Raw genomic sequence first — 14,821 nt, 5'->3', positions numbered from 1 at the left:
AAAAGAATTTCTAATTTCCTTCGTGAAGAAGAAAATTAAAAAGAAAAAAGAAAAAGAAAAACAATAAAAACGAAGGCTTTGAAGAAGAAACTAGAAGAAGTAGATTCAGTCAATCAAGAGGCCTCTCGTCTGCCTCCATTTCCGAAGCTTAGAATTTATCGAATCGGAAAAAATGGCCGGTTCGGCCTCATCCTCATCGGCCGGCACCAGTTCCAACATCATGCTCGCCATCTTCGAGAAGAAAACCACTCAACTCGATCTCTACCGCCCTCTTCGCAACTACATCGCCTTCAATTACTCCGAGCGCGACGCCCAGAACCTTGAAGACGACCTTCAAACCCTCAAGGACTACCGCTCCGATCTCGAGCGCCAGTCCGATCCTTCCCCCACCGCCCGTCGCGATCTCCTTCAGAGCTACTTCAAAGCCCTCTGTCTCGTCGAGACCCGATTCCCGATTTCCCCGGATAAGGACCATGTCAACACCATCACCTTCGTCTGGTACGACGCCTTCAAGCAGAAGCAGAAGGCTTCTCAGCAAAATATCCACTTAGAGAAGGCTGCGGTTCTGTTCAATTTAGGTGCGGTTTATAGCCAGATTGGCCTCTCGTTCGATCGCGCTACCGTTGAGGGGCGTCGCCAGGCCTCGCATGCGTTTATTGCGGCGGCTGGGGCGTTCGCCTTCTTGAGGGACAATGCGTCCACCAAAGCGTCGATTGGTAGTTCTACGACTGTGGATGTTTCGGTCGAGTGTGTCGGTATGTTGGAGAGGCTGATGTTAGCGCAGGCTCAGGAGTGTGTATTTGAGAATACGATTGCGAAAGGCAGTACGCCTGGTGTTTGCGCAAAGATCTCTCGGCAGGTGAGTGTGTGATTTTGCTCGGTGTATTGCTCTTGGACTTTCTGATCATCCGTTCGGTTGCAGAATGTTGTTCGCATTTGGTTGCGGGTGATCCATTCAAATCCGTTCATGTGGAGAATATGATAGATTTGAACCCAATTAGTTGTAGTTCAATGTTTCATTTTTGCTAAATTTACCATACTTGTGGAATGAATTAATTCTTTCATTGTCATTTGAAACTCCCGATCTCAATGTGTTCATTAGCGTGGTGATTTGCACCTTCAAATGTTCTTATTATGCATTCTGCTGAAGTAATTATGATTGATGTGTTGGCAGGTTGGTTTATACTATGAGGAAGCTTTGGCAGCCCTCAATTCTCCACCTCTTAGCCAGCATTTTGATAAGGCCTGGATAGCTCATGTGCAGCTGAAAGCAGCTCTGTTTTTCGCCGAAGCTTGCTACAGGTACAGTTTAGAGTTGCACGAAAATGAAAATATTGCTGAGGAAATTGCTCGGTTAAGGAGTGGAATTAGTGCTTTAACGGAGGCTAAGAAGTCATCAAAAGGTGCTGCGGTGCAGCTTCTTGATGCTATTAACAAGTTAGAGGCCAATCTTAACCGTAATTTGGAGAGAGCTGTGAAGGAAAATGACAGAGTCTACCTCATGAGGGTTCCTAATCCTAGTACTCTGCCTCCTCTCCCAGCTTTCTCCATGGTGAAGTCAATGGCAATGAATGAAGTGTTGGACGCAAGCAAGGAAAAGATGTTTGCTTGTCTTATTCCAGATAGCAGTGCTAAAGCTCTTTCTAGGTACACTGAAATGGTTGATGACATTATACGAACACAAGCTGAGAAATTGCAACAAGCAAGTGAGCTCACCCGCGTAAGGCTCAAGGAAATGGACCTTCCGGAATCTATTCTTGCCTTGGAAGGAAATTCTTCCTTGCCAACAGATCTTAAAGAAGATGTTGAGGCAGTGCAAATTAGTGGAGGCCCAATAGGTTTGGAGGCCGAGTTACAACAACTCAGGGATCTAAGAAGAGTAAACAGTGAAATGCTAGTGCAGATTGAGGAGCTCCTGCAGAAAGAAGCAAGAGAGGATTCCCAATTCCGAAGTCAATTTGGGACTCGGTGGACTAGGCCTCAGTCCAGTACATTGACAAAGAACATACAAGATAGATTGAATAGATTTGCTGGTAACTTGAAGCAAGCTGCAGAAAGTGATGCCAGGATTGAGCGTTCAGTGAAAGATCATTCATCTCTCTTGTCAGTTCTTGATCACCGTCCAGTATGTTCTGTTCATAATCTTATTTTCCTGTTCATTTCGTGAATTCTTTTTGTAAGTGCCTGGCTTATTTTGTGGCTCCAAACTATACCCTCTTTTAATAGAGACATGGACTCCTCACTGAATATGTATCTCATTGACATCTGTTAACTAATTATAATATTTGGTGAATTTACTATTTTGTTGTTACTTTGTGAAACGAGGAATAGACTTCTGGATTTTTTTGAAGGAACTTATCATCTACTTTCTTCTTGTCATTTGCTGTCAGTAATCGTTATTTTTAGACCATGTGCAAGTTTTTTGGTTAATTAGTGTTGTGGCGTTTTTATCTCAGGTAGAGTCTGCTCTCCCAACTCTTGCTAGGCCGATAATGTCTTTGGATGCCAATGAAGATGCTATTCTTGGGACCCTAAAGCAGAGCTTGGTACCTTATTCTTATATTTCTTTTTCATGCTTTCTATTTTCCTTTACCTGGCTTTGAATTATTTTATCCAAGTGCTTATGCATAAATAAATTTTTTCCGAGTTTCTTGACCTGTAGATTTTTTAAGATTAGACCGTAGCTCCCAGTTCTAGCTCTGACAGAAGATGTTTAGCTAGTAATTGCTGGATGTAAAACAGAAGTCTTTGGTGTATTTTTTTCAGTTTGACAAATGCTTGATTTTTGTTTCCTGCGCATATATTGTGAATGATTCTTCTGTCTGAACGGATGGTCAAAAGAGCAAGTGGTAAATATATCTTTGGAGTAATAGGTTGAAACCATGTGGCCCCTACCTAAGATATTAACAATCACACGTTTTTTTGACGTCAAATATTGTAAAGGTAAAGGGCTATCCTTTGAGATTAGTTGAGATTGTGTACCATAGTCCAAGCACCTATTAGTTATGGAAAGAAAACCACACTTTTTGGAAACTTGTCAATTTATGTCGTCACATAAAAGAATTAATTTTGTTTACTCTTGTTTAATGTGCATTGTAAATGTTGCATGTTCTGCTATGCAGAGGCAGTTGGAAAATCTTGGTGCTCAACGAGCTGGTCTTGAAGACATGCTTAAAGAGATGAAGAGGAAGGTATAATATCTGCACTTTGTTACTCAACATATTTGCTTTTGAGTCTAATTGTCTGCACTAGAGATGGTCAATTCCTTGTGTCCCTCTTATCTCAATAGCTAATGAGGCTTATGGTTTCACATTGTTAATTGTACATTTTGATACAAAATAAGAATTTTTTCTGAAAGTAAATAAATAAAGACAATGATTGTATGAAAAGAACTTTAAGAATCGTATGAGTGTGTGTATGTTTGACTTGTGAGAAAGTGTATATAGTGACAGATTCTAGAAATGGGAGGATTGGCTAGGTATCAAGCAGGCTTGGGTAGCAAGATATGAAAATTACTCACCAACTCACCCCTATCAAAAGAAATGGGTCATGATAAATTCTCCAAAGTTAGAAATATAAAAAAGACGGTTAGATATACAAGCTCTAGGCCACTTATAATTACCTTAAATCCTTCAAAGCATTTTTAAAAAGAAACAAATTAGAGCTATTACAACCAGACCAAAAAAAGATACTTAGGTAGGGGATAGGCAGGGTTCCTAAAGAACTATGAAGAAGAGCCTTGTATCCCTTATAATCGTCTGCTGGTTGTAATTACAAAAGATTTAGTGTGGTTTGAGCACCACCAAAAGAAACACGCTTCACACTATTATAAAGAAGAGACAATTAAGGAAGCTTGTCCTATAAAAATCTTTGATTTCTTTTTCTTCCATAATTGCCAAAAGATCGCTCTAGCCACACAATTTGAGAACATTCTGGCTTTGCCTTCAAAATACCAACCTGCTAGTCTCCATTAGTCAATCATTCATGCTTCTTGGGACACAAAGAGAGAGACCGAATCCATTCTAATAAAGTATCAACTTCTGGAACTAAAGGAACAATGAAGGAAAATATGATCCATAGATACTCTTAGGGACAAAAAGTAACAAACCAAAGCAAACCATAGGGGACAACGCTCAATTTCAGAACTATCTTCAAAGCTTCTCATTTGTATCGAGGTTGGTGTCGAGGCTTATGTGTGTAGCATAATGCTATTGGCAAGTGTAAACCTTCATGGAAAAAAATAAAGTTTAAGAAAGAAAATATATGAAAGATGAACAAGGTTCAAATATTGGTCTTTCAACATAGAGTCAATACTCCACAAAATAAGAAAACATGATTCACTTCAACAAATCAGTTCTTTAAGGTATTTACGCATCTTCAGAGGGGGAAGTTTGACCCTCAAACAAGAAATATTGGCCAACCTCGACTTTCAAACAAGAAATATTGGCCATCCTCCCCATCTATTATCTATCAATTTTTTCCATCCCCACAAAGATTTCAGCAGCCATTGAGAGACTTTATCCAATTTTTTCGTGGAGAGGCAACAAGGAAAACGGTGGATCTCATGTTCTTAGATGGGAAAAAATCAAGCTCCCTTGGAGGAAGGAGGCTTAGGCTTAGGGATTATTTCCCTAAACCAGAGAAATATATCCTTGATAATAGATGGCTTAGAAATTTTTAAGTATGAAGGGAGCGTTTCCTAGGCGGGAAAGCTTCAAGGAAGGTGCAGGGTTTAGGCGTACCTTTCCAACAAACTAAGCGATGCACAAAGATTGTGCCTAGACTTTCAAAACATACCAAGGACCATCTTTATTGGGAATTTTTATCCAGGAAGGAGGGATCTTCGTGCTTAGAGTTTGAAGTTCTAATCCTTGTGAGAAGTCACATGCAAATTCCTTTTTTTTTTTTCTAATTGTTTTGTTAATCCCTCCTCCAGCATCCCACTTTTTTCCTTGTTGTAGAAGGTTTAAATCTCCAAGAACCCTAAGTATCTTGTCTAGTAGGCTCTTCATAGCTGACACCACAGATCAAAAAATTATGGGAAGGTCATCATCATCGATAGGATTGCAATGCTGTATCCTTTCTAAGAGAGTGTTAGATGGCCCTACTCACCTTTTGTGGTCTTGTGATTATGCTTCGACATTGTGGATTGGTTTATTTCATACCTTCAACATTAGTATGTTTCGTCTTGGAGTTTTCAGTTCCATGATTGGGGATACAACGCTCATTCATCCTTTCTTTCAAAAGAGTGGTTTACTGTGGTGAGCGGGCATTTGTGCTTTGCTTCGGGGTCTTGGGGGGAAAGGAACAATGAAATGTTTAGAGGGGTGGAATGGTCTTGGTAGGATGTTTGGTCTCTAGTTAGGTTTCATACCTGGTGTGAAAGGACTTCTGTAATTATCGTTTACAGTTTCATCTTGCTTCACCAAAGCCTTTTCTTTTGTTTGGCTCGGTTTGAGTTTTTATTTATTTATTTTGTAACGTCTCTTGTATTCTTTCATTTTTTTCTCAATGAAATCTCAGTTTAATAAAACAAGAGGGAAAAAGAAGAGAAAAGGGGACCATAGTATACCAAGAACCACAAAAAGATCTCCCGTTTTTGAAGTCGTGAAATTCCAAACAAGGTTCACTAATAGGAATTTCCAATTAAGAGTTGTATAAGTAAATTGTAGACATTGTGTTAGAGTAGTGTGCCGCTATATAGTTATAATGTTGTTCATTCAAGGAACAAAATTCATCTGAGATGGATCTTCTACCAAAAAATGGATCTACCTAGCTGAAGTCAAATGCCTCCCAACTTTTGTTTCCATAAAACTATGGGCAAACTGGCATCTAAATGCATGATTTATGTTGTTTCCACCATATCACGTCCAATTCTGAATTTGCACTAGTATGGCGTTCTGTTCATAGTATTAAAGAATATTACTTATTCTTTTTATAAATTTTGTTGCAATACAATTATATCCTATTTTGGTTTTGTCTAGTGTCAGATTTAAGGCTTTCAATTGGGTGTTTGTTTCCAAGTCGTTTTTTTGTATTGTTAGTTTGTTTCTTTGGATGACTTCTTCCTTTTATTGCACTTTTTTTTAATGCAATTTGTATACTTTCATCTTCTAATTGAAAGCTAGCTTCTCTTGAATAAAAGGAAATTATATTTTACTTTGGTTATTTGCTCTCAAATCCAAGTTTGTATATGAAAGTAATAAGTTGTGGGAGGGCAGTTTGAATGTGGGTGCTGTTCTTATTTTACCCCAAAGGATCTGTATTCTTTCATCCTCTTAATGGAAGCTGGTATCTCATAATAAAAGGAAATTTATATTTTATTTTTGGTTGTTTGCTCTCAAATCTCAGTATTGATATGAAAGTATGATAACTTGTGGAACATCTGCTAGTTATTCTAAGTTGTCAATAATTTTGCATTGATGTGTTCGTCAAACAAATGATGTCATTGTCTCTTTTATTCTGCTTCAGGATGATATACTACCAAAATTGATGACATCAACTGGGTCCTACGAGGATCTTTTCAGGAAGGAGATATCCAAATATGACAATATCTGCGAGGAGATTTCTCGAAACATTGAAGCCCAAGAACAATTGTTGTTGCAAATTCAGGTTTATTTCTCCTCCTGTTGTATTTTCATGTTTTTAGAATTTACTTCAAGCTGTTATTGTGAACGAATACCTTGTCCAACAATAGTTCTATGCAATGTTGTTGGAATATAGATAAGACCTTGTTGGATTTGTGAAACTTTTTCGTTTTTATGTTTTTGAAAATAAAAAGTACAAGGAAAATGATCATTTGTTTGGTATACTTATTTTCAAAAATAATTTTTAAAAAAGCTCGTAAAATAGCCTATTTTCGAAAACAAAAAATTTATTGTTTTCTTTATTTGAATTGTTTTAAAAAAAGTTACGAAAAAAAAAAAGAGTACAACACCTCCCCATCAAACAAGGAAGATTTCCCTTTTTCTTCAAAACCCAGTTGCCCACTACTCTACGTACGGGGGTCGACCTCATCAATTTGTATGAAGAAATTTTTATTATAAAAGCCAAAATAACAAAAATCAACGAACCAAAGATACCAAATTTTTTTGAAAGATGCATGGGGCTGAACGCGTAATTTAACAAAAGCTAGAGGATTAAAATTGAAAATTTGGCAGTTTAAAGTTGAAAGGATCAAAGGGGGAAAATGGGTAAAATAAGCTTTTAAAAATTCAGGCTCAAAATATAATATTGATTAAAGTTAAGGGACCAAAATTATATTTTAAATAGATTTCAGTAAAAGGTTGATCTGAAGATAAAATTTTGAATATTGTATGATTAATGTTGTATACGGTTATATGATTTCTTAAAGAACATTATCCAGAATATGATTTATGTAGATGATTGATCTGAATTAGTAATTGGTTCTGTCATTGTTTTCCAGGGCCAAAACAATGAGTTTTCTGTCATCTTTAATCTAGAAGACTACAAAGGTATGTTTTGTGTAGTTGAGGATTTATTAACTCTAAATGATATTTTCATTTCAACTGTGCATATTAGAAACTATATTTTTTAGAACTTAATTTCATGGTTATGGATGTAATTGAAGTGAAGGATTATTCTCTCTTTTGTTCTGTGTTTATTCTTGGTTGGCTTGTTAAAACTCTTTCGTATTGTTTTTAAGCTCTTGGAATTTGGAAAATTACGTGGTAGATTTTTACTTCCTTCATGTGTCTTTAGTTCGCAGGTTCGGAATATTGATAATGATGAACCTTTTACTTTGTCTATTTTTCATCTCAATTCAAAAAGATCTAGTTGAACTCGCATGTTCTCACGTTCTGATACGTGCATCTCATGAAACTGTGTGGACTGTTTTTTCTTTACTTCCTTCGTGTGTCTTTAGTTCACAGGTTCGGAATATTGATAATGATGAACTTTTTACTTCGTCTATTTTTCATCTCAATTCAAAAAGATCTAGTTGACTTCTCATGTTCTCATGTTCTGATACGTGCATCTCATGAAACTGTGTGGAATGTTTTTTCTTTTTGATGAGAGCTTCTCTGCTTATTGTGTTGGCTCTTTGTCCTTCATAAATTCAATACTCAATTTCTAATCTTAAAACGTCCATTATCCTTGGTAACTTCAGAATGCTAGGTTCTACATAATAAAGAACTTAGCTCGATAGTTCTTTATTATTTCATTTTTTCTCAACAGAAGTTTGATACTTTATCCTAGAAGAAAAAAGTTTAAACCTTGTTTTAGTCCCTAATCTTCCAAGTTTCAAGTTTCTTCTACTTTTGTCATTCAAGATGTGTATTTAAGTCCTTAAACTTTCTAAGTTTTTTCTACTTTGGACCCTGAACTTTTGAAATATTTATTTTAATCCCGAAAATTTTAAGAACAATCATTTTGATCCTTGCTATGTTACTTTCATGCCTTGAATCCGCTTTGCTCTATGTTTATTTTTAAATTATGGCTCGAAATTAGGCTTGTATTAACATAATAGTACACATCCTTGAAGCTAAGTCAAATTTAAATAAAAACTAACGACCAAAATGGTTATATTTTTTAAAACTGAGGGAGAAAAATAGACATTTTAAAAGTCTGGGGATCAAAATAGAATAAATTTGAAAGTTTAGGAACTAAGAAGACATTTTGGAAGTTCCAGGACCAAAATAGGATTTAAACCAAAAAAATATTAAGACTTAGAAGAAATGGGTTCATGTGATAGTGTGACTACATAACTCTAATTTAGTATTCTGAGTTTTCTTGCAACCAAATGTAATAGGGTGGACCATGTTGTTTGGTGAGAGTAGTCGAAGTGCATGCAAACTGGCGTGTGCATTCAAAGATGTTATAATAAATAAATAAGAAAATATTAAATTTCCAGGTCATATTAAAATGTGAGTTTTGCATGGCTACGGTAACTTATTCGTCTCGAAAGAGCTCTCGTAGGAAATTTGGAAGTAGTCCCATTGATTATCAGACAAACATCCTCGAACAGGTCCTCAAATTATTCTGATATAGGACATGAAATGTAATTTCAATTTTGATGAAGTTCTGAAGTTGTTTTGTTACTTAATTGTTGCATCTTCTTGTTATGTTTTCATGTTTTCTGGAGTCCATATCTGCTGTTGCAGACGTTCAGTGACTTGATTTCAGTCGCATTTATGGTTTAATTTAATTACGTCCATTTGTGTCGTAGCTTCTGATCTATAATATGTCAAATTGCTCAATCAGCCACTAGTTATATTCTGTTTCTTGCCCTCTGGTTTCATTCCCTTCCGTTTTGTTTGTTTCAGCATCCCGTGAAAGATGCTACAAACAGATTCAAGCTGCAGTAGCCAAGTACAGAGAAATCAAGGAGAACATCAATGAGGGATTGAAGTTTTATGTGACTCTTCAGGTAAGAAGTATCTGAAGTTCTTCCCTTGTGTTCCATTGGGCCAAGGTTGAGGTTTTTTTAGTTATATATATATATATTAAACGTAATATCTTTGAACTGGTTTCGCATTGGACATCCTTGAAAGAAAGGGTATTGTTAGGCATCACTTTTTGTATCTGTTTTCTTGAGCTTAGACGTTGATCAACTTTTACTTGACAGGATGCAATCACAAATGTGAAGCAGCAATGTAGCGATTTTGTGATGACGAGAAACATCCAGTGCCGTGAAATGATGGAAGATGTCCAAAGACAAATGGCTGGCCTCAGTTTTCAGGACAGTAAAACCTCAGGTGGTGGCTATAACACTAACTATCTTTCTGTAGGATCCCACAATCAACGGTCTCACTCGTCGTCACAATCGGATGTTCGCCCACCTCAATCTTACTACCAACCACCACATGAGCAGTCGCCCATTGGTGGGTATGCTCAGCAACATCCCCAATCCCATCCCCAACCCCATCCCATGTACAGTTCCGCACAGCAGGCACCCCCTTCCTACCACTCCTCTCCTGCTCCTGCACCTACACCAGGTACTAGTCCCTACCCACCTCACCCTCAGGCACCTCAACAACCTTCAGCGAACCACGAGTATGGCCAACCTGCGTATCCTGGGTGGCAAGGGCCATACTACAACGCCCATGTTCCACAGCCTGGATCTATGCCTCGGCCTCCTTACACCGTCCCGAACCAGTATCCACCACATCAGCAAGGTGGTTACTACAAGCAACAATAATCAGCATCCCATACCCTCTCAGCTGTATGTTTTGTCTGGAAAGTGATTTGTTTCGAAACAATTGTCTTGTCCCTTTGCTCGGATGGATTTCATTTTAGATTGTTTTTCATATAGCTTACATCTTTTTGGATCTCCGATGCTTATCGTCTATTTTCTTGCAGAAGGCGTATGTGTATTCTGTATTTCAGTCGAGAAATTTTTCTATGTATAGATTACTATTTTCCTGTTAAAGATGTAAAGTACAAATGACTGGGCATTTTAAGTAATAACAACAATAACAGAATGTGTTGGAACGAGTTTTATTTAATACTTTGTTTCAGTTGCATCTTTATTAAGGATAAAAATGAATAATGCTTACCTCTACAGATGTAGTTTCAGACTCTCCTATTGACAGATCATTTGAGATTTAGTATGTGCTTTTTCTTTTCTCCTTTTCTTTCTTTGTTTATTTTCTCATGAGTTCTCATCAACCTTGAAGTTTATGTGATAAGAGCTCAAAATGAGGGACAGTTTACTGTGTAAGGATAATCCATTCATGGTAAGAGGATGAGTTTGTAAGAGGTAGCTATCGAGGAGTAGGGTTCATAAATATATTTAAGACGGTTTGGACATCGGTCTTATCTAATAGCTCGTAGCTCTTATCCAAGAGTTCTTATCCAAGAGTTAGTTCAAGAACGATACTAGGTCGGAGATTTAACTAGAGTGAGTTTGGTCTAATCCATGGTATATCAAATGATAGAAATAATAGCTATCAAATTGATTTGCTGATCAATTCAAACTCGATCAAAATGAACATAATATTAAGAGTAGTCTATTAAATATCAATTCTAATATTAAATAAATAAAAAAAAGAGAAAATGATTGACAAATGAAATGAATATATATATATATAGACCTACTAAATAAAATATTAAAATTGAAGAACCAAACTTCATAATTCTCAAAGAAAATAATTTTTTTAAAAAACATTTGAGTTTTTTAAAGTCATTTGGACTAATGAGTCGCACCCGAATAAGACCTAATCAAAGTCAATTTGGACCAACCAATCCTAATGAAAATAAATACGCAATTGTCACATAGTTTCTTGGAAACAATCAATGAATTTTTTGGTTGGAATTTTGAAAATTTACATTTTCTATTATTATTTTCCATGTACAATTTTTCTTACCGAATTTGAAAGCAAAAATTTAAAATATATATAAAAGTTGCAATTGAGACCTAAAAAATATAATCTTGAATGCGTCATAGAAGACATAAACTTGAAAAGAAGCAAGAACACAAAATATTGGAAGAGGGAGAGCCACACAAACAAGAAGTAGGCCAAAGCTGTGAGCCATGGCCAAGACATTGGTTCCCTCATGTTTCTTTGTACAAACCACACACTTGGCCCCACTCGACTTCCCACTACTCGAACATTATTCACGTAGGATCCACACTTAATTGCCATGTCAGTAGCATCAACATCCGTGTTCATCACTACTTTGACCCGACTCACCACCCGAAAATATTATTCGAAAAGACTATTACAATAAGACTATCGATTTGATTCTTTTTATTCCAGTCTAGCAAATTAAAAAATATCTAAATATTAGAATTAGGTATATTCCATACCATTTAAAAATCAACATATTTTTAGACAATTTATATAATATATATATATTTTTATATATAGTAACTTGATTTTCAGAATAAAATTAATAATTATATTTGCATGCCATAATAAATTATGATACAAATAATAGTATTATATAGAAGGTGGACTAAGTTCCATATTTAGTACCACCATTTTCTATGCCACCAATAACAAAACAAATGGTCAAAATTTAAAAGTAATAATTTAGTATAATGTAATTTTTTTTAATAAAAAAAATAAGATTGAAATTTGATTCATTCTTATGAGCAATTGCATAAGATTGTACTAAATTATTACTTTTAAATTACCTAAATAAATTTGGAACTTATATGATATAATAATTGAGGCTAAATTTTCATCCTTTATATGAAATGTTACTAACGAACAAAAAGAATAATATTATTACGGGCGAAAGATTTAGATGTCTCGATCATACTTGTTTAAGACGTGTTGTCCATAGCCGCATGCTCGTTCTGAACTCATCTTTACATGCTTCAATTTTAGATAGGTTTTTATTATTCTTGTTCTGTCAATATAGAAGTGTATGATGAGACATCAAAATTATGTCTATACTCGCCAGCGTTAAAATGTTTCAAAATAATAATATTATTACGGGTGAAAGATTTAGATGTCTTGATCATATTTGTCTAAGACATGTTGTCCATGGCTACATGCTCGTTTGGAACTCATCTTTACGTGCTTCAATCTTAGATAAGTTTTTATTATTCTTGTTGTGTCAATATAAGGGTGTATGATGAGACATCAAAATTATGTCTATATTGTCGGTGTTAAAATGTCTCAAAATGTACTAAAGAGGATGAGATGAGAGTACTCAATTTTTTCTAACATGTATTTTAAATTATTATTTTTGTTCGGTAGTAACTTTTCATACCATATGAAGACGTTTGAAATCCAAATCTTTCGCACGTAGTNAAAAAAAAAAAAAAAAAAAAAAAAAAAAAAAAAAAGAAAGTATTAAAGAAAACATATATATTGTTGACCAAGTCAAGAGATTCTCTTCATTTAATTTTTCCGTTCACATTTCATCGTTAATGGTAAAAAGAGTTACTCTTCGCTGTCACCATTTATATCATTTCTATTACTTACATATGGTTGGAACTCATGAACTTTGCATATTATGTGTATCAGGATACTTTCTCAATATGATTAGTACAGACACATACCTATATGATATTTATATTCATTATGATATTATGCAAGTCCTTTCCTTCAATGGTGTTCGATAGCACGAGTGTGTGTTAGTTCGATAAGTGAGGCCCAGGGGTATGTATACGAGCCCACTTGGTGGGTCTATGTGCGTGTACGTGGACCGTGTGTAGTGAAGTACTACATATCTAACCATTATGTGACTCGTCAGAAAAAGGGTCCACGGAGAAGTGATTTTGAGGAGCAGCACCCAATCATTTCTCCAGTTGACTTCATTTTTTGGACTGACAAACCAAATTTCAAGGCCCAACAAAATCTCATCTGTTTATTCTTCTCCCTATTTTTTTTCCACACCTATCATTGTTACACGTGTCATACAATTCTTTGACTTTGACCACCAAAGTCAATAAAACCCTAACCCAACTCTTTAACCCTTCCAAGATTTTCTTCATCATTCTTCCTTTTACCTTCCTTCTTCTAACTTTCATGGCGTTTTTACCCATCAACTCATCCAGCTTGGATCTCTCGATATCGATGCCCGGCTTTGCTTCTTCTCCGCCTCGTCCTTCAGGTAAGCACTCGACTCGTACACTCGTATGTTTAGATTTGTGATTCTGTTGCATTTTGATTAAAGCGAGAGTGAGACGAGGAATTCATGCAGCGAAAGAATTGGACATGAACCGGGTACCGGAGGTAGGAGATGGCGCGGAGGAAGAACAAGCGGTGGCGGAGAGGACGGAGGAGGAAGAGGAGAGCTGCAGCATTAACAATGGAGGTGGTCAGCCAAAGAAGAAGCTTAGTCTATCAAAACATCAGTCTCGTCTCCTTGAAGATATCTTCAGGCATAACCATTCATTAAACCCTGTGAGCAAAATCATCTCAATATTAATTAATGATTTTCTACTTAATTACTTAATTAATTAATTAATTAATTTTATTATTATTTATTATTTTTTATTTAGAAGCAAAAGGAAGCCTTGGCTATGGCACTCCAGCTGAAGCCAAGGCAAGTTGAAGTCTGGTTTCAGAATCGTAGGGCCAGGTAATTTTTATTCATAATTATTTTTCATTTTATTTTTTAAACATTTAATTAGAACAAAAATAAATAAAAGAAATTATTTATTTTTTTATTTTGTTTTAAGATGCTTATTTAAAATTTTGGTTATTAAAGAAATAAATAAGGTTAGTTATTATTAAAATTGAACAATAATAATACTAAATATTTTTATAATTTAGATATACTAATTATTAGTTAATCAAATTTTTGAAAAGCATTAAAAACTAATAAAAGAGTTCTTAAAAAATAAAATACTGAATTAAACTTAATAAAATAAATAATTTTATAGAGTAAAAATAATAAAAACACAAAAGTTTTTTTTTATAAATAAAATAAAATAAGATAATATAAGTTGAATTATTTTGAATATTTTTAATTAAGAAAATAAAAATAAAAAACAATAACTAATATTCAATTAACTAATTTAATCGGACAACTCATATCCAAAATTTGATTTAATAAACCAAAGTTAGAAGCGTTGGACCAATGAGTTCGATCATTGAAAGTTGAGCGAGCCTTGTCTAACTTAAATTACCTTAATTTGTTCTGCTTTTTGTCGTGACCTGACCACAACGAATATAATGACTTTTATGAATTTCTTTATTAAAAAAAAAAAAAAAAAACTATAAATGAAATTGTTATCCAACCAAACCTAAGCCTTTTATAACGCATCGAACAAGAGTATATCTTAAATTTATATATTTTGTTGACTTTGAATTAATTATCGTAGAGTACAAAATGAGAAAAAAATATACATTTATTTTTTTTATTTCATTCAGAAAAGAACCAAAAAAAAAAAAAAAAA

General features: G+C 35.0%; 2 protein-coding genes across 2 annotated transcripts in view; both read left to right on the top strand.

Moving 5' to 3' along the window:
• Nucleotides 1–87: 87 nt before the first annotated feature.
• On the top strand, nt 88–10,466 carry LOC111808531 (vacuolar-sorting protein BRO1). The gene is made up of 8 exons (XM_023694576.1): nt 88–859; nt 1,175–2,125; nt 2,457–2,546; nt 3,123–3,191; nt 6,472–6,612; nt 7,427–7,475; nt 9,285–9,388; nt 9,587–10,466. The coding sequence occupies exons 1-8, from the start codon at nt 173–175 to the stop codon at nt 10,157–10,159; spliced, it is 2,664 nt and encodes an 887-aa protein (XP_023550344.1). The 5' UTR covers nt 88–172; the 3' UTR covers nt 10,160–10,466.
• A 2,979-nt stretch (nt 10,467–13,445) lies between these two features.
• The window catches only part of LOC111809383 (homeobox-leucine zipper protein ATHB-17-like), a 2,456-nt gene continuing 1,080 nt past the window's right edge, over nt 13,446–14,821 (top strand). Inside the window, exons 1-3 of the mRNA XM_023695834.1 lie at nt 13,446–13,530; nt 13,621–13,823; nt 13,922–14,001. Of these exons, the coding sequence (XP_023551602.1) occupies nt 13,446–13,530; nt 13,621–13,823; nt 13,922–14,001 (368 nt within the window). The remainder of the gene's footprint in view (nt 13,531–13,620; nt 13,824–13,921; nt 14,002–14,821) is intronic.

Source organism: Cucurbita pepo, chromosome LG13 (genome assembly GCF_002806865.2).
Source record: "Cucurbita pepo subsp. pepo cultivar mu-cu-16 chromosome LG13, ASM280686v2, whole genome shotgun sequence".
NCBI lineage: Eukaryota > Viridiplantae > Streptophyta > Magnoliopsida > Cucurbitales > Cucurbitaceae > Cucurbita > Cucurbita pepo.
This window is presented reverse-complemented; position numbering and strand designations above follow the sequence as displayed.